This window comes from Oncorhynchus gorbuscha, linkage group LG12 (assembly GCF_021184085.1).
Source record: "Oncorhynchus gorbuscha isolate QuinsamMale2020 ecotype Even-year linkage group LG12, OgorEven_v1.0, whole genome shotgun sequence".
Classification (NCBI taxonomy): domain Eukaryota; kingdom Metazoa; phylum Chordata; class Actinopteri; order Salmoniformes; family Salmonidae; genus Oncorhynchus; species Oncorhynchus gorbuscha.
In genome coordinates this window covers 2,288,856-2,309,988 of record NC_060184.1, presented here as the reverse complement: position 1 = coordinate 2,309,988, position 21,133 = coordinate 2,288,856, and the positions used below count along the sequence as shown (strand labels likewise).

At 39.9% G+C, this 21,133-nt stretch overlaps 1 protein-coding gene across 1 annotated transcript in view; it reads right to left on the bottom strand.

Moving 5' to 3' along the window:
- The window catches only part of LOC123990452 (runt-related transcription factor 2-like), a 164,294-nt gene that overhangs the window by 78,230 nt on the left and 64,931 nt on the right, over window positions 1-21,133 (bottom strand). Inside the window, exon 3 of the mRNA XM_046290989.1 lies at window positions 13,766-13,922. Within this exon, the coding sequence (XP_046146945.1) occupies window positions 13,766-13,922 (157 nt within the window). The remainder of the gene's footprint in view (window positions 1-13,765; window positions 13,923-21,133) is intronic.

The following is a 21,133-nucleotide window of genomic DNA, read 5'->3' as shown; positions in this document are numbered from 1 at the left end:
TGCAAGCAGTTGAATTGCCAGTGCAAACAGGAAGGGGAAAGAGAACACACCTGTTATGTTTGGGACCTGTCTAAATCTTGTTGCAAGCAGTTGAATTGCCAGTGCAAACAGGAAGGGGAAAGAGAACACACCTGTTATGTTTGGGACCTGTCTAAATCTTGTTGCAAGCAGTTGAATTGCCAGTGCAAACAGGAAGGGGAAAGAGAACACACCTGTTATGTTTGGGACCTGTCTAAATCTTGTTGCAAGCAGTTGAATTGCCAGTGCAAACAGGAAGGGGAAAAAGAGAACACACCTGTTATGTTTGGGACCTGTCTAAATCTTGTTGCAAGCAGTTGAATTGCCAGTGCAAACAGGAAGGGGAAAGAGAACACACCTGTTATGTTTGGGACCTGTCTAAATCTTGTTGCAAGCAGTTGAATTGCCAGTGCAAACAGGAAGGGGAAAGAGAACACACCTGTTATGTTTGGGACCTGTCTAAATCTTGTTGCAAGCAGTTGAATTGCCAGTGCAAACAGGAAGGGGAAAGAGAACACACCTGTTATGTTTGGGACCTGTCTAAATCTTGTTGCAAGCAGTTGAATTGCCAGTGCAAACAGGAAGGGGAAAGAGAACACACCTGTTATGTTTGGGACCTGTCTAAATCTTGTTGCAAGCAGTTGAATTGCCAGTGCAAACAGGAAGGGGAAAGAGAACACACCTGTTATGTTTGGGACCTGTCTAAATCTTGTTGCAAGCAGTTGAATTGCCAGTGCAAACAGGAAGGGGAAAGAGAACACACCTGTTATGTTTGGGACCTGTCTAAATCTTGTTGCAAGCAGTTGAATTGCCAGTGCAAACAGGAAGGGGAAAGAGAACACACCTGTTATGTTTGGGACCTGTCTAAATCTTGTTGCAAGCAGTTGAATTGCCAGTGCAAACAGGAAGGGGAAAGAGAACACACCTGTTATGTTTGGGACCTGTCTAAATCTTGTTGCAAGCAGTTGAATTGCCAGTGCAAACAGGAAGGGGAAAGAGAACACACCTGTTATGTTTGGGACCTGTCTAAATCTTGTTGCAAGCAGTTGAATTGCCAGTGCAAACAGGAAGGGGAAAGAGAACACACCTGTTATGTTTGGGACCTGTCTAAATCTTGTTGCAAGCAGTTGAATTGCCAGTGCAAACAGGAAGGGGAAAGAGAACACACCTGTTATGTTTGGGACCTGTCTAAATCTTGTTGCAAGCAGTTGAATTGCCAGTGCAAACAGGAAGGGGAAAGAGAACACACCTGTTATGTTTGGGACCTGTCTAAATCTTGTTGCAAGCAGTTGAATTGCCAGTGCAAACAGGAAGGGGAAAGAGAACACACCTGTTATGTTTGGGACCTGTCTAAATCTTGTTGCAAGCAGTTGAATTGCCAGTGCAAACAGGAAGGGGAAAGAGAACACACCTGTTATGTTTGGGACCTGTCTAAATCTTGTTGCAAGCAGTTGAATTGCCAGTGCAAACAGGAAGGGGAAAGAGAACACACCTGTTATGTTTGGGACCTGTCTAAATCTTGTTGCAAGCAGTTGAATTGCCAGTGCAAACAGGAAGGGGAAAGAGAACACACCTGTTATGTTTGGGACCTGTCTAAATCTTGTTGCAAGCAGTTGAATTGCCAGTGCAAACAGGAAGGGGAAAGAGAACACACCTGTTATGTTTGGGACCTGTCTAAATCTTGTTGCAAGCAGTTGAATTGCCAGTGCAAACAGGAAGGGGAAAGAGAACACACCTGTTATGTTTGGGACCTGTCTAAATCTTGTTGCAAGCAGTTGAATTGCCAGTGCAAACAGGAAGGGGAAAGAGAACACACCTGTTATGTTTGGGACCTGTCTAAATCTTGTTGCAAACAGGAAGGGGAAAGAGAACATACCTGACTAATGGTCCTTTCTAAAGTAATTTCATGCAATAGTGTATTATTATTATTTGGGTATATGTTAGCTTAAATGGGCTGGTTGCCTCTTTATGTATTCTAAATGTAGCTAGTACCTCACAGGTTTATTCCACTAGTATTACTGATGACTAATATACAAATATTTCAGTATTCCTAAAAATCTAAATATTAGTTAGCAATTCACATCAAAGATAATCAAATGTAGATAGAATTGATAGATATGAATATATAGACATTTTACCCAGTACCTGTCAAACATGAGCCTATCACAATAATTAAAATAAAAGGTCCAGGAAACTGTAGGACATTACACCACTGAACCAGTACACCACTGAACCATTACACCACTATGAACCATTACACCACTGAATCATTACACCACTGAATCATTACACCACTGAATCATTACACCACTGAATCATTACACCACTGAATCATTACACCACTGAACCATTACACCACTGAATCATTACACCACTGAACCATTACACCACTGAATCATTACACCACTGAACCATTACACCACTATGAACCATTACACCACTGAATCATTACACCACTGAACCATTACACCACTGAACCATTACACCACTGAACCATTACACCACTATGAATCATTACACCACTGAACCATTACACCACTATGAATCATTACACCACTATGAACCATTACACCACTGAATCATTACACCACTATGAACCATTACACCACTGAATCATTACACCACTATGAACCATTACACCACTGAACCATTACACCACTGAATCATTACACCACTGAACCATTACACCACTATGAATCATTACACTCCTGAACCATTACACCACTATGAATCATTACACCACTGAACCATTACACCACTGAACCATTACACCACTGAACCATTACACCACTGAACCATTACACCACTGAATCATTACAACACTATGAACCATTAAACCACTATGAATCATTACACCACTATGAACCATTACACCACTGAACCATTACACCACTATGAATCATTACACCACTATGAACCATTACACCACTGAACCATTACACCACTGAACCATTACACCACTGAACCATTACACCACTGAACCATTACACCACTGAACCATTACACCACTGAATCATTACACCACTATGAATCATTACACCACTATGAATCATTACACCACTGAACCATTACACCACTGAACCATTACACCACTGAACCATTACACCACTGAATCATTACACCACTGAATCATTACACCACTGAATCATTACACCACTATGAATCATTACACCACTGAACCATTACACCACTGAATCATTACACCACTGAACCATTACACCACTGAACCATTACACCACTATGAATCATTAAACCACTGAATCATTACACCACTGAATCATTACACCACTGAATCATTACACCACTGAATCATTACACCACTATGAATCATTACACCACTGAATCATTACACCACTATGAATCTGTCACGGTTGTCATAGTGAGGAGACCAAGGCGCAGCGTGGTAAGTGAACATAACTCTTTAATTAAAGAGAGAACACTGAACAGAACTAAACAAAACAACAAAACGAACCGTGAAACAATATGGCGCCTCCCCAGGGCGCCTCCCCAGGGCGCCTCCCCAGGGCGCCTCCCCAGGGCGCCTCCCCAGGGCGCCTCCCAGGGTGTTGCTGGAGAGATGCAGCTTATCAAATGCCCAGGGCGCCTCCCCAGGGCGCCTCCCCAGGGCGCCTCCCCAGGGCCCTCCCCAGGGCGCCTCCCCAGGGCGCCTCCCCAGGGCGCCTCCCCAGGGTGTTGCTGGAGGGATGCAGCTTATCAAATGCCCAGGGCACCTCCCCAGCGTGCCTCGCATGGGCGCCTCCCCAGGGTGCCTCATATGGGCGCCTCCCCAGGGTGCCTCCGCATGGCGCCTCCCCAGAGCAAAATTAATTTAACAAATGAATTTAACAGACGTTATGTACCCTACGGTAGGAAAATAACTCTATGACGTTTTTTTGTAGCCCATAAACTGGAGACCGAATGTATTACAATGTCATGAGACAGACTTTTAAAATCATTATTGTATTCATGAGGAGAGAGAGTGCAGGAGAAACTCCACTATAAAGGCAACGCGGATAGACATCATCTTTAGGGCGGAAAAATCACACAGATGTGGACAGCAAATGGTGCTGACTTCATTTCAACAATTGTCTTCTTTTTTAATTTGCCTTCACGACAACAGAGGACATTGTTGGAACCTATTTCTTCCTATAAAAACAAAAATAAGAGTTTTGACAGAAGAAAATCATTCTGTCCATGGATTTATCAGTATAGTCAAATCCTCCAATACCGTCACCATGCCCTTCTTATATACCTCCGTGAAGGGCTTGGTGGATTTGATTAACACCAGGGCTCAAATTGAGTGAGGGTATGCCATACCCTTTGTTAATGAAAAGGGCAAAAGAATACCCATTGTTAACTTTATATTAAATATATAAAAATGATCCGGATAATATGAAACATTGTTTAACAATCGGCCCATAAAAAAAGGCATCTGATGCATATGAGGATATATTGATTCCTCTCCATGACCTGCTGAAGATGAGCTGCGGCCTTCGAGGAGATAAAGATTTGGACTCTGCTATTCTGTTCCTATTAATTACTTTGGTTCGAGTCCTCTGGGGGCAAAGGTTACTTTAGAAAGTGCCATGCTTACAATAATTAGGATAATATTTATAATATTATATAATTACAATTACAATATAATTACAATATAATATTATATTATAATTGAAATATTTATGATATTATTTAACTAAAGTTATAATTTAATATATGAATATTATAATAAGGATAATGTGTGTAATATTTATTTGCAAACAGCCACCATTTGGGTGCAGACACCGTGGTTTGACATTGGGAGAATGGTAAGGAGGCCTATTTCTCAGTCTAAACTGAAACTACTTTCATTATACACTTTTCAGAGCAACATTTTCTCTTTATTGTAAGCTGTTTTTCCACAATCAGCCGCACAAATCAATATTACAAACTAATTTAATAGAGACATTGGTGGATTTTATCAGTTTAAAATATTAGGATATGTTATAGACATTAACCTCCATATTAAACTGATTATATAACCTACTAACCAGGTGTGTTAAACATGCTGTTTCATTTGTAGCATAGGCATATGAATGGGCTGCTATTGTGTTCTATTCTGCCGACTATTGGCTGAGGAAAGAATTGGCCCGCGGCCAAACCTATTGCAGATCCCTGCTATACATACACTGTTCTAGTTTAGCAGGGAAAGGAGCGGTGTGGCCATTTTTTGTCTCGCCTGGGGCGCCAGAACGTCCAGACTGTACATTTTTTGGGGTGCACATGCACACATAGGAAGTCCCATTCTGGGAAGAAATGTACTTTCACCCCTGGATATAGACAATAGCCTCTTTAATAATGTAGAGGTAGATATATAAAGATATAGACAATAACCTCTTTAATAATATAGAGGTATAGATATATAGATATAGACAATAGCCTCTTTAATAATGTAGAGGTAGATATATAAAGATATAGACAATAACCTCTTTAATAATATAGAGGTATAGATATATAGATATAGACAATAACCTCTTTAATAATATAGAGGTATAGATATATAGATATAGACAATAGCCTCTTTAATAATATAGAGGTATAGATATAGAGATATAGACAATAACCTATTTAATAATATAGAGGTATAGATATATAGATATAGACAATAACCTCTTTAATAATATAGAGGTATAGATATATAGATATAGACAATAACCTCTTTAATAATATAGAGGTATAGATATATAGATATAGACAATAGCCTCTTTAATAATATAGAGGTATAGATATATAGATATAGACAATAACCTCTTTAATAATATAGAGGTATAGATATATAGATATAGACAATAACCTCTTTAATAATGTAGAGGTATAGATATAGAGATAGAGACCGACCTCTTTAATATTATAGAGGTAGATATATAGAGATATAGACAATAGCCTCTTTAATAATATAGAGGTATAGATATATAGATATAGACAATAACCTCTTTAATAATATAGAGGTATAGATATATAGATATAGACAATAGCCTCTTTAATAATATAGAGGTATAGATATATAGATATAGACATAAACCTCTTTAATAATGTAGAGGTATAGATATAGAGATAGAGACAATAACCTATTTAATAATATAGAGGTATAGATATATATATAGACAATAACCTCTTTAATAATATAGAGGTATAGATATATAGATATAGACAATAACCTCTTTAATAATATAGAGGTATAGATATATAGATATAGACATAAACCTCTTTAATAATGTAGAGGTATAGATATATAGATATAGACAATAGCCTCTTTAATAATGTAGAGGTAGATATATAAAGATATAGACAACAACCTCTTTAATAATATAGAGGTATAGATATATAGATATAGACAATAACCTCTTTGTAATGAACTTCGTCTGTTGTTTAAAGTGAGTCAGACCGAAATGCAGCGTGTAGGTTACTCATGACTTTTAATGAAGAAAATAGCGGTACATAAAATAACTGAAAATACGAAAACAACAAACGAGTGAAACTAATACAGCCTATCTGGTGACTAACACAGAGACAGGTACAATCGCCCACGAAATACAACGCGCACTCAAGCTACCTAAATACGGTTCCCAATCCGAGACAACTAGAATCAGCTGACTTCAATTAGGAATCGCCTCAGACAGCCAAGCCTAACTAGACACACCCCTACTAATACACACTCCCAATTAATACAAACCCCAATACGAAATACAACATATAAACCCATGTCACACCCTGGCCTACCCAAACATATAACAAAAACACAAGATACAATGACCAAGGCGTGACACTCTTTAATAATATAGAGGTATGATATATAGATATAGACAATAGCCTCTTTAATAATATAGAGGTATAGATATAGAGATATAGACAATAACCTCTTTAATAATGTAGAGGTATAGATATAGAGATAGAGACCGACCTCTTTAATATTATAGAGGTAGATATATAGAGATATAGACAATAACCTATTTAATAATATAGAGGTATAGATATATAGATATAGACAATAACCTCTTTAATAATATAGAGGTATAGATATATAGATATAGACAATAGCCTCTTTAATAATATAGAGGTATGATATATAGATATAGACAATAGCCTCTTTAATAATATAGAGGTATAGATATAGACAATAGCCTCTTTAATAATATAGAGGTATAGATATATAGATATAGACAATAGCCCTTTTAATAATATTGAGGTATGATATATAGATATAGACAATAGCCTCTTTAATAATATAGAGGTATAAATATATAGATATAGACAATAGCCTATTTAATAATATAGAGGTATAGATATATAGATATAGACAATAACCTCTTTAATAATGTAGAGGTAGATATATAAAGATATAGACAAAAACCTCTTTAATAATATAGAGGTATAGATATATAGATATAGACAACCTCTTTATTAATAATATTGAGGTATGATATATAGATATAGACAATAGCCTCTTTAATAATGTAGAGGTATAGATATATAGATATAGACAATAACCTCTTTAATAATATAGGGGTATAGATATACAGATATAGACAATAACCTCTTTAATAATATAGAGGTATAGATATATCGATATAGACAATAGCCTCTTTAATAATGTAGAGGTAGATATACAGAGATATAGACAATAACCTCTTTAATAATATAGAGGTATAGATATATAGATATAGACAATAACCTCTTTAATAATATAGAGGTATAGATATATAGATATAGACAGTAACCTCTTTAATAATGTAGAGGTATAGATGTAGAGACATAGACACTGACCTCATTACTAATATAGAGGTATAGATATAGAGACATAGACACTGACCTCTTTACTAATATAGAGGTATAGATGTAGAGACATAGACACTGACCTCTTTACTAATATAGAGGTACAGATATATAGACAATAACCTCTTTAATAATGTTGAGTTATAGTTATATAGAGATATAGAGATATAGACAATAACATCTTAATTAATGTAGAGGTAGATATATAGAGATGTTTACAATAACCTCTTTAATAATATAGAGGTATAGATATGGAGATATATACAATAACCTCTTTAATAATGTAGAGGTATAGATATAGAGACATAGACACTGACCTCATTAATTAATATAGAGGTAGATGTATAGAGATGTAGACAATAAGCTCTTTAATAATATAGAGGTATAGATATGGAGATATAGACAATAACATCATTAATAATGTAGAGGTATAGATATATATAGATATAGACAATAACCTTTTTAATAATGTAGAGGTAGAAATATAGAGATATATACAATAACCTCTAATAATATAGAGGGTATAGATGTAGAGACATAGACACTGACCTCATTACTAATATAGAGGTATAGATGTAGAGACATAGACACTGACCTACCTCCTTACTTATATAGAGGTATAGATATAGTGGTATAGACACTGACCTCTTTACTAATATAGAGGCATAGATATAGAGACATAGACACTGACCTCTTTACTAATATAGAGGTATAGCTATAGAGATAGAGACCGACCTCTTTAATATTATAGAGGTAGATATATGGAGATATAGACAATAACCTCTTTAATAATGTAGAGGTATAGATATATAGATATAGACAATAACCTAGTTAATAATGTAGAGGTATATATATAGAGATATAGACAATAACCTCTTTAATAAGAGGTATAGATATACAGAGATATAGACAATAACCTCATTAATAATGTAGAGGTATAGATATATAGAGCTATAGACAATAACATCTTTAATAATGTAGAGGTATAGATATATAGATATAGACAATAACCTCTTTAATAATGTAGAGGTAGATATATAGATATAAACAATAGCCTCTTTAATAATATAGAGGTATAGATATACAGAGATATAGACAATAACCTCTTTAATAATGAGAGGTAGAAATATAGAGATATAGACAATAAACTCATTAATAATGTAGAGGTATAGATATAGAGATATAGACAATAACCTATTTAATAATATAGAGGTAAATATATAGATTTAGACACTGACTTATTTACTAATATAGAGGTATAGATATAGAGATAGAGTCTGACCTCTTTATGAATATAGTGGTATAGGTATAGAGATATAGACACTGACCTCTTTAATAATATAGATGTATAGATATAGAGATAGACAACAACCTCTTTAATAATAGCCTCTTTAATAGTATAGATGTATAGACACTGACCTCTTTTATAATATAGAGGTATTAGATATAGAAATATAGACACTAAGATCAGTTATTTAACCAGAAGAAGACCTGTCAAGAGGTCAGTACAATGTACGGTTAGAAACCTTGACGTTAGAAACCTGTTTTTGGAAGGGGACCTGTCAAGAGGTCAGCACGAAGTTGTCAGTGTGTACACACAACACAACACACGAACACAATACTTCAATACAAAACATTAAAAACAATCACAACGTTCAATTATATTGTCTTCTATCAAAGTTTTCAACTCAGACAGAGACACCCTCTCCTCAGGTTTGAAAGTCTTTTTTAGTTTGTTCCAAGACCAAGGAGCGTTGTAGGAGAAGGCTTGTTTCCCCATTTCAGTCCTTGCCCTAGGACCTGTGAATGAGAGCACTGACAGAGTGGAGGCTATAGGATTATGATGTTGTTAGTGAGTAGGAAAGATGCATTATGTACGGAAGAGGTCAAGCACTGCCTTGTACACAAATATGTACCCGTGTGTTCTGGGAGCAAGGAGGGCCACTCCACCATGTTATATAGTTCACAGCGATGGGTGAACGGTCTTGCATCAGTTATGACCCCAAGCTCCCTGTGATTCACCAGCACCTTAACGTTATTAACTCTTCTTCCTGACTTCCTGAGTTTATGGTCCCCATGGGGAAATGTTGCAGTGTCATGTACACATTTAAAGTGGTGTTTAAATACAACACCAAAAATTGACAATAAAACTTTCATAACAGTTACATACCAATAATAAAAAATAAAAATAAGATAATAATTATAATAAATAAAGAAAAAACATGACAAAAAACAGACTAGCCTGCTGGCCTTATGGAGTCGATAGGAACATTAGCCTGCTGGCCTTATGGAGTCGATAGGAACATTAGCCTGCTGGCCTTATGGAGTCGATAGGAACATTAGCCTGCTGGCCTTATGGAGTATGGAGTCGATAGGAACATTAGCCTGCTGGCCTTATGGAGTCGATAGGAACATTAGCCTGCTGGCCTTATGGAGCCTGCTGGCCTTATGGAGGAACATTAGATAGGAACATTAGCCTGCTGGCCTTATGGAGTCGATAGGAACATTAGCCTGCTGGCCTTATGGAGTCGATAGGAACATTAGCCTGCTGGCCTTATGGAGTCGATAGGAACATTAGCCTGCTGGCCTTATGGAGTCGATAGGAACATTAGCCTGCTGGCCTTATGGAGTCGATAGGAACATTAGCCTGCTGGCCTTATGGAGTCGAGAACATTAGCCTGCTGGCCTTATGGAGTCGATAGGAACATTAGCCTGCTGGCCTTATGGAGTCGATAGGAACATTAGCCTGCTGGCCTTATGGAGTCGATAGGAACATTAGCCTGCTGGCCTTATGCCTGCTGGCCTTATGGAGTCGATAGGAACATTAGCCTGCTGGCCTTATGGAGTCGATAGGAACATTAGCCTGCTGGCCTTATGGAGTCGATAGGAACATTAGCCTGCTGGCCTTATGGAGTCGATTTAGCCTGCTGGCCTTATGGAGTCGATAGGAACATTAGCCTGCTGGCCTTATGGAGTCGGGAACATTAGCCTGCTGGCCTTATGGAGTCGATAGGAACATTAGCCTGCTGGCCTTATGGAGTCGATAGGAACATTAGCCTGCTGGCCTTATGGAGTCGATAGGAACATTAGCCTGCTGGCCTTATGGAGTCGATAGGAACATTAGCCTGCTGGCCTTATGGAGTCGATAGGAACATTAGCCTGCTGGCCTTATGGAGTCGATAGGAACATTAGCCTGCTGGCCTTATGGAGTCGATAGGAACATTAGCCTGCTGGCCTTATGGAGTCGATAGGAACATTAGCCTGCTGGCCTTATGGAGTCGATAGGAACATTAGCCTGCTGGCCTTATGGAGTCGATAGGAATTAGCCTGCTGGCCTTATGGAGTCGAGGAACATTAGCCTTAGCCTGCTGGCCTTATGGAGTCGATAGGAACATTAGCCTGCTGGCCTTATGGAGTCGATAGGAACATTAGCCTGCTGGCCTTATGGAGTCGATAGGAACATTAGCCTGCTGGCCTTATGGAGTCGAACATTTAGCCTGCTGGCCTTATGGAGTCGATAGGAACATTAGCCTGCTGGCCTTATGGAGTCGATAGGAACATTAGCCTGCTGGCCTTATGGAGTCGATAGGAACATTAGCCTGCTGGCCTTATGGGCCTTATGGTCGATAGGAACATTAGCCTGCTGGCCTTATGGAGTCGATAGGAACATTAGCCTGCTGGCCTTATGGAGTCGATAGGAACATTAGCCTGCTGGCCTTATGGAGTCGATAGGAACATTAGCCTGCTGGCCTTATGGAACATCGATAGGAACATTAGCCTGCTGGCCTTATGGAGTCGATAGGAACATTAGCCTGCTGGCCTTATGGAGTCGATAGGAACATTAGCCTGCTGGCCTTATGGAGTCGATAGGAACATTAGCCTGCTGGCCTTATGGAGTCGATAGGAACATTAGCCTGCTGGCCTTATGGAGTCGATAGGAACATTAGCCTGCTGGCCTTATGGAGTCGTCGCCTGCTGGCCTTATAGGAACATTAGCCTGCTGGCCTTATGGAGTCGATAGGAACATTAGCCTGCTGGCCTTATGGAGTCGATAGGAACATTAGCCTGCTGGCCTTATGGAGTCGATAGGAACATTAGCCTGCTGGCCTTATGGAGTCGATAGGAACATTAGCCTGCTGGCCTTATGGAGTCGATAGGAACATTAGCCTGCTGGCCTTATGGAGTCGATAGGAACATTAGCCTGCTGGCCTTATGGAGTCGATAGGAACATTAGCCTGCTGGCCTTATGGAGTCGATAGGAACATTAGCCTGCTGGCCTTATGGAGTCGATAGGAACATTAGCCTGCTGGCCTTATGGAGTCGATAGGAACATTAGCCTGCTGGCCTTATGGAACATTAGCCTGCTGGCCTTATGGAGTCGATAGGAACATTAGCCTGCTGGCCTTATGGAGTCGATAGGAACATTAGCCTGCTGGCCTTATGGAGTCGATAGGAACATTAGCCTGCTGGCCTTATGGACATTTAGCCTGCTGGCCTTATGGAGTCGATAGGAACATTAGCCTGCTGGCCTTATGGAGTCGATAGGAACATTAGCCTGCTGGCCTTATGGAGTCGATAGGAACATTAGCCTGCTGGCCTTATGGAGTCGATAGGAACATTAGCCTGCTGGCCTTATGGAGTCGATAGGAACATTAGCCTGCTGGCCTTATGGAGTCTTAGCCTGCTGGCCTTATGGAGTCGATAGGAACATTAGCCTGCTGGCCTTATGGAGTCGATAGGAACATTAGCCTGCTGGCCTTATGGCCTTATGGAGTCGATAGGAACATTAGCCTGCTGGCCTTATGGAGTCGATAGGAACATTAGCCTGCTGGCCTTATGGAGTCGATAGGAACATTAGCCTGCTGGCCTTATGGAGTCGATAGGAACATTAGCCTGCTGGCCTTATGGAGTCGATAGGAACATTAGCCTGCTGGCCTTATGGAGTCGATAGGGCCTTATGGAGTCGATAGGAACATTAGCCTGCTGGCCTTATGGAGTCGATAGGAACATTAGCCTGCTGGCCTTATGGAGTCGATAGGAACATTAGCCTGCTGGCCTTATGGAGTCGATAGGAACATTAGCCTGCTGGCCTTATGGAGTCGATAGGAACATTAGCCTGCTGGCCTTATGGAGTCGATAGGAACATTAGCCTGCTGGCCTTATGGAGTCGATGGAGGAACATTAGCCTGCTGGCCTTATGGAGTCGATAGGAACATTAGCCTGCTGGCCTTATGGAGTCGATAGGAACATTAGCCTGCTGGCCTTATGGAGTCGATAGGAACATTAGCCTGCTGGCCTTACTGAGTCTATAGGAACATTAGCCTGCTGGCCTTATGGAGTCGATAGGAACATTAGCCTGCTGGCCTTATGGAGTCGATAGAAACATTAGCCTGCTGGCCTTATGGAGTCGATAGGAACATTAGCCTGCTGGCCTTATGGAGTCGATAGGAACATTAGCCTGCTGGCCTTATGGAGTCGATAGGAACATTAGCCTGCTGGCCTTATGGAGTCGATAGGAACATTAGCCTGCTGGCCTTATGGAGTCGATAGAAATTAGCATTAGCCTGCTGGCCTTATGGAGTCGATAGGAACATTAGCCTGCTGGCCTTATGGAGTCGATAGGAACATTAGCCTGCTGGCCTTATGGAGTCGATAGGAACATTAGCCTGCTGGCCTTATGGAGTCGATAGGAACATTAGCCCGAGCTATTTAAGGAGGGATATCACACCTGGCACAAATTCTTGTCTAGTTTTGTTTTTCCTGCTGAGGGGTGCCCTATACCCAGAGGGGAGCAGAGGCATGGAATTAATGTCACCATGATCCAAATAAAAACCCAATTTCAAATTCATTTTGAAACGATCTGCCTCCTAAGAAGCTCGGGCCATAATAACATAGATAAAGAGACATAGATACTGATCTAGGTAACATAGACACTGACCCCGTCCACTGCGGCCCACGAAGCGCAGGTCGTTGAAGCGAGCCACCTGGTTCTTCAGCACCCCAGATGCGTTCCGCAACTCCGCCGAGTAGTTCTCATCGTTCCCTGCCATCACCGTGACGACCGTCCCATCAGTCACCTCTCCCAATGCCACAACCTGGGAAGGATGAGGAGGAGGAGGAGGAGGAGGAGGAGGAGGAGGAGGAGGAGGAGGAGGAGGAGGAGGAGGAGGAGGAGGAGGAGGAGGAGGAGGAGGAGGAGGAGGAGGAGGAGGAGGAGAGGAAGAAAGGATTGATGAAGAGAGTGAAGGAGGCGAGAGGAGGAGGAGAATGGACTCAAATCAACTTCAGACCTAATTTTGTGAAATTCCACCTCAGCCATTTGATCATTACTGACACTATTAAATGGTCAGCACCCAGCTAAAATGGAAGACAAACTAGAATTACTTCCTTCTCAACACAGTCTCAGAGCATTTCCTATCATTCTGTATGTAAAGCCGAGACACTCCATTCAGTTTGATTTGTTACATTTCATATGGTATTTATTTCACTAGGCAAGTCGGTTAAGAAGAAATTCTTATTTTCCATGATGGCCTAGGAACAGTGGATTAACTGGTCTAGGAACAGTGGGTTAACTGGCCTAGGAACAGTGGATTAACTGGTCTAGGAACAGTGGGTTAACTGGTCTAGGAACAGTGGGTTAATTGGTCTAGGAACAGTGGGTTAACTGGCCTAGGAACAGTGGGTTAACTGGTCTAGGAACAGTGGGTTAACTGGTCTAGGAACAGTGGGTTAACTGGTCTAGGAACAGTGGGTTAACTGGTCTAGGAACAGTGGGTTAACTGGTCTAGGAACAGTGGGTTAACTGGCCTAGGAACAGTGGGTTAACTGGCCTGGGAACAGTGGATTAACTGGCCTAGGAACAGTGGATTAACTGGTCTAGGAACAGTGGGTTAACTGGCCTAGGAACAGTGGGTTAACTGGTCTAGGAACAGTGGGTTAACTGGTCTAGGAACAGTGGGTTAACTGGCCTAGGAACAGTGGATTAACTGGTCTAGGAACAGTGGGTTAACTGGTCTAGGAACAGTGGGTTAACTGGTCTAGGAACAGTGGGTTAACTGGCCTAGGAACTGTGGGTTAACTGGTCTAGGAACAGTGGGTTAACTGGCCTGGGAACAGTGGATTAACTGGCCTAGGAACAGTGGATTAACTGGTCTAGGAACAGTGGATTAACTGGCCTAGGAACAGTGGGTTAACTGGTCTATGAACAGTGGGTTAACTGGTCTAGGAACAGTGGGTTAACTGGTCTAGGAACAGTGGGTTAACTGGCATAGGAACAGTGGGTTAACTGGCCTAGGAACAGTGGGTTAACTGCCTTGTTCAGGGGCAGAACGACATATTGTTACTTCTGTCAGCTCGGGGATTCTATCTCGCAATCTTTTGGTTACTTTTCCATGACACCATTATATACTATAACCACTAGGCTACCTGCCGGTATGTGTGGATGTCCATCATCCATTTTGTATGATATGTTACAAATTACAATTTGTTGTGGCTAACGCTAGCTAGGTGGCAAGGTGGCTAATGCTAACATTAGCTAACGGGCTAACTGTAGCTCTAGGGGTTAGGGTTCAGGTTAGGGTTAAGATTAGTACTTAGCTAAAAGGGTGAAGGTTATGGTGGGATTCACTAACATTAGATTAAAAAAATGGATAAAAATACACCTTATGGAACAGCAGGGACTGTGAAGAGACACAAACATAGACACAGACACATGCATACAAACACACAATAACAGACGCACTATACATGCATGTACATATGGATTCTGGTTGAAGATATGTGGTAGTAGAGTAGAGGCCAGAGGGCACACACTTAATACCCACATAGCCTGGTTCCTCTCTAGGTTTCTTCCTAGGTTTTGGCCTTTCTAGGGAGTTTTTCCTAGCCACCGTGCTTCTACACCTGCATTGCTTGCTGTTTTGGGGTTTTAGGCTGGGTTTCTGTACAGCACTTTGATATATCAGCTGATGTACGAAGGGCTATATAAATACATTTTAATATGTTGTGAAATCTGTTATGAATGTATGGTAATGTTATATGTAACCGCCTTAATGTTGCTGGACCCCAGGAAGAGTAGCTGCTGCAGGAACTAATGGGGATCCATAATAACCCCAGGAAGAGTAGCTGCTGCAGGAACTAATGGGGATCCATAATAAACCCCAGGAAGAGTAGCTGCTGCAGGAACTAATGGGGATCCATAATAAATGCCAGGAAGAGTAGCTGCTGCCTTGGCAGGAACTAATGGGGATCCATAATAAACCCCAGGAAGAGTAGCTGCTGCAGGAACTAATGGGGATCCATAATAAACGGCAGGAAGAGTAGCTGCTGCAGGAACTAATGGGGATCCATAATAAACCCCAGGAAGAGTAGCTGCTGCAGGAACTAATGGGGATCCATAATAAACGCCAGGAAGAGTAGCTGCTGCAGGAACTAATGGGGATCCATAATAAACGCCAGGAAGAGTAGCTGCTGCAGGAACTAATGGGGATCCATAATAAACGCCAGGAAGAGTAGCTGCTGCCTTGGGGATCCATAATAAACGGGAAGAGTAGCTGCTGCAGGAACTAATGATCCATAATAAACCCCAGGAAGAGTAGCTGCTGCAGGAACTAATGGGGATCCATAATAAACGCCAGGAAGAGTAGCTGCTGCAGGAACTAATGGGGATCCATAATAAACGCCAGGAAGAGTAGCTGCTGCAGGAACTAATGGGGATCCATAATAAACGCCAGGAAGAGTAGCTGCTGCCTTGGCAGGAACTAATGGGGATCCATAATAAACGCCAGGAAGAGTAGCTGCTGCAGGAACTAATGGGGATCCATAATAAACACCAGGAAGAGTAGCTGCTGCAGGAACTAATGGGGATCCATAATAAACGCCAGGAAGAGTAGCTGCTGCCTTGGCAGGAACTAATGGGGATCCATAATAAACCCCAGGAAGAGTAGCTGCTGCAGGAACTAATGGGGATCCATAATAAACCCCAGGAAGAGTAGCTGCTGCCTTGGCAGGAACTAATGGGGATCCATAATAAACCCCAGGAAGAGTAGCTGCTGCAGGAACTAATGGGGATCCATAATAAACGCCAGGAAGAGTAGCTGCTGCCTTGGCAGGAACTAATGGGGATCCATAATAAACACCAGGAAGAGTAGCTGCTGCAGGAACTAATGGGGATCCATAATAAACGCCAGGAAGAGTAGCTGCTGCAGGAACTAATGGGGATCCATAATAAACACCAGGAAGAGTAGCTGCTGCAGGAACTAATGGGGATCCATAATAAACGCCAGGAAGAGTAGCTGCTGCCTTGGCAGGAACTAATGGGGATCCATAATAAACCCCAGGAAGAGTAGCTGCTGCAGGAACTAATGGGGATCCATAATAAACCCCAGGAAGAGTAGCTGCTGCCTTGGCAGGAACTAATGGGGATCCATAATAAACCCCAGGAAGAGTAGCTGCTGCAGGAACTAATGGGGATCCATAATAAACGCCAGGAAGAGTAGCTGCTGCCTTGGCAGGAACTAATAGGGATCCATAATAAACCCCAGGAAGAGTAGCTGCTGCCTTGACAGGAACTAATGGGGATCCATAATAAACCTCAGGAAGAGTACCTGCTGCCTTGGTGGAAACTAATGGGGATCCATAATAAACCCCAGGAAGAGTAGCTGCTGCCTTGGCAGGAACTAATAGGTATCCATAATAAACCCCAGGAAGAGTAGCTGCTGCCTTGGCAGGAACTAATAGGGATCCACAATAAACCCCAGGAAGAGTAGCTGCTGCCTTGACAGGAACTAATGGGGATCCATAATAAACCTCAGGAAGAGTATCTGCTGCCTTGGCAGGAACTAATGGGGATCCATAATAAACCCCAGGAAAAGTAGCTGCCTTGGCAGGAACTAATGGGGATCCATAATAAACCCCAGGAAGAGTAGCTGCTGCCTTGACAGGAACTAATGGGGATCCATAATAAACCCCAGGAAGAGAAGCTGCTGCCTTGGCAGGAACTAATGGGGATCCATAATAAACGCCAGGAAGAGTAGCTGCTGCCTTGGCAGGAACTAATGGGGATCCATAATAAACCCCAGGAAGAGTAGCTGCTGCCTTGGTGGAAACTAATGGGGATCCATAATAAACACCAGGAAGAGTAGCTGCTGCCTTGACAGGAACTAATGGGGATCCATAATAAACCCCAGGAATAGTAGCTGCTGCCTTGGTGGAAACTAATGGGGAATCATAATAAACACCAGGAAGAGTAGCTGCTGCCTTGACAGGAACTAATGGGGATCCATAATAAACCCCAGAAAGAGTAGCTGAAGCCTTGGCAGGAACTAATGGGGATCCATAATAAACCTCAGGAAGAGTACCTGCAGCCTTGGTGGAAACTAATGGGGGTCCATAATAAACCCCAGGAAGAGTAGCTGCTGCCTTGGCAGGAACTAATAGGTATCCATAATAAACCCCAGGAAGAGTAGCTGCTGCCTTGGCAGGAACTAATAGGGATCCACAATAAACCCCAGGAAGAGTAGCTGCTGCCTTAACAGGAACTAATGGGGATCCATAATAAACCTCAGGAAGAGTAGCTGCTGCCTTGACAGGAACTAATGGGGATCCATAATAAACCCCAGGAAGAGTAGCTGCTGCCTTGGCAGGAACTAATGGGGATCCATAATAAACACCAGGAAGAGTAGCTGCTGCCTTGGCAGGAACTAATGGGGATCCATAATAAACACCAGGAAGAGTAGCTGCTGCCTTGACATGAACTAATGGGGATCCATAATAAACCCCAGAAAGAGTAGCTGAAGCCTTGGCAGGAACTAATGGGGATCCTTAATAAACACCAGGAAGAGTAGCTGCTGCCTTGGCAGGAACTAATGGGGATCCATAATAAACCCCAGGAAGAGTAGCTGCTGCCTTGGCAGGAACTAATGGGGATCCATAATAAACCCCAGGAAGAGTAGCTGCTGCCTTGGCAGGAACTAATGGAGATCCATAATAACCCCAGGAAGAGTAGCTGCTGCCTTGGCAGGAACTATGACCATTTCCATAAGACCATGTGTTATATATTTCCATGTGTTATATATTTTCACGTGTTATATATTTCCATGTGTTATATATTTCCATAATATCATGTGTTATATATTTCCATGTGTTATATATTTCCATAATATCATGTGTTATATATTTCCATGTGTTATATATTTCCATAATTCCATGTGTTATATATTTCCATGTGTTATATATTTCCATAATATCATGTGTTATATATTTCCATGTGTTATATATTTCCATAATATCATGTGTTATATATTTCCATGTGTTATATATTTCCATGTGTTATATATTTCCATGTGTTATATATTTCCATGTGTTATATATTTCCATGTGTTATATATTTCCATGTGTTATATATTTCCATAATATCATGTGTTATATATTTCCATGTGTTATATATTTCCATAATATCATGTGTTATATATTTCCATGTGTTATATATTTACATAATATCATGTGTTATATATTTCCATGTGTTATATATTTCCATAATATCATGTGTTATATATTTCCATGTGTTATATATTTCCATGTGTTATATATTTCCATGTGTTATATATTTCCATGTGTTATATATTTCCATGTGTTATATATTTCCATAATATCATGTGTTATATATTTCCATAATATCATGTGTTATATATTTCCATGTGTTATATATTTCCATGTGTTATATATTTCCATGTGTTATATATTTCCATAAGACCATGTGTTATATATTTCCATGTGTTATATATTTCCATGTGTTATATATTTCCATGTGTTATATATTTCCATGTGTTATATATTTCCATAATATCATGTGTTATATATTTCCATGTGTTATATATTTCCATAATATCATGTGTTATATATTTCCATAATATCATGTGTTATATATTTCCATGTGTTATATATTTCCATAATATCATGTGTTATATATTTCCATAATATCATGTGTTATATATTTCCATAATATCATGTGTTATATATTTCCATAATATCATGTGTTATATATTTCCATGTGTTATATATTTCCATAAGACCATGTGTTATATATTTCCATGTGTTATATATTTCCATAATATCATGTGTTATATATTTCCATAATATCATGTGTTATATATTTCCATGTGTTATATATTTCCATAATATCATGTGTTATATATTTCCATGTGTTATATATTTCCATAATATCATGTGTTATATATTTCCATAATATCATGTGTTATATATTTCCATAATATCATGTGTTATATATTTCCATGTGTTATATATTTCCATAATATCATGTGTTATATATTTCCATGTGTTATATATTTCCATAATATCATGTGTTATATATTTCCATGTGTTATATATTTCCATAATATCATGTATTATATATTTCCATGTGTTATATATTTCCATAATATCATGTGTTATATATTTCCATGTGTTATATATTTCCACGTGTTATATATTTCCACGTGTTATATATTTCCATGTATTATATATTTCCATGTGTTATATATTTCCATGTGTTATATATTTCCATGTATTATATATTTCCATGTGTTATATATTTCCATAATATCATGTGTTATATATTTCCATGTGTTATATATTTCCATGTATTATATATTTCCATGTGTACCGCTCGTCTTGGGTGGAAGAAGAGGAGGACCAATGTGCAGCGTGGTAAGTGTCCATATTGTTTTAATAAGAATACTGAACACTGAACAAAAACAATAAAACGACAAAACGAACATTCCTGAACGGTGAAGCAAAACACAGAACAGAAAATAAACAGCCACAAAACACAGGTGGGAAAAGGCTACCTAAGTATGGTTCTCAATCAGAGACAACTAACGACACCTGCCTCTGATTGAGAACCATACCAGGCCAAACACAAAACCACAACATAGAAAAAAGAACATAGACTACCCACCCAACTCACGCCCTGACCATACTAAAACAAAGACAAAACAAAAGAACTAAGGTCAGAACGTGACACCATAAGACCATGTGTTATATATTTCCATAAGACCATGTGTAATATATTTCCATAAGACCATGTGTAATATATTTCCATAAGACCATGTGTAATATATTTCCATAAGACCATGTGTAATATATTTCCATAAGACCATGAATATATTTCCATAAGACCATGTTATATATTTCCATAAGACCATGTGTTATATATTTCCATAAGAACATGTGTTATATATTTCCATAAGACCATGTGTAATATATTTCCATAAGACCATGTGTAATATATTTCCATAAGACCATGTGT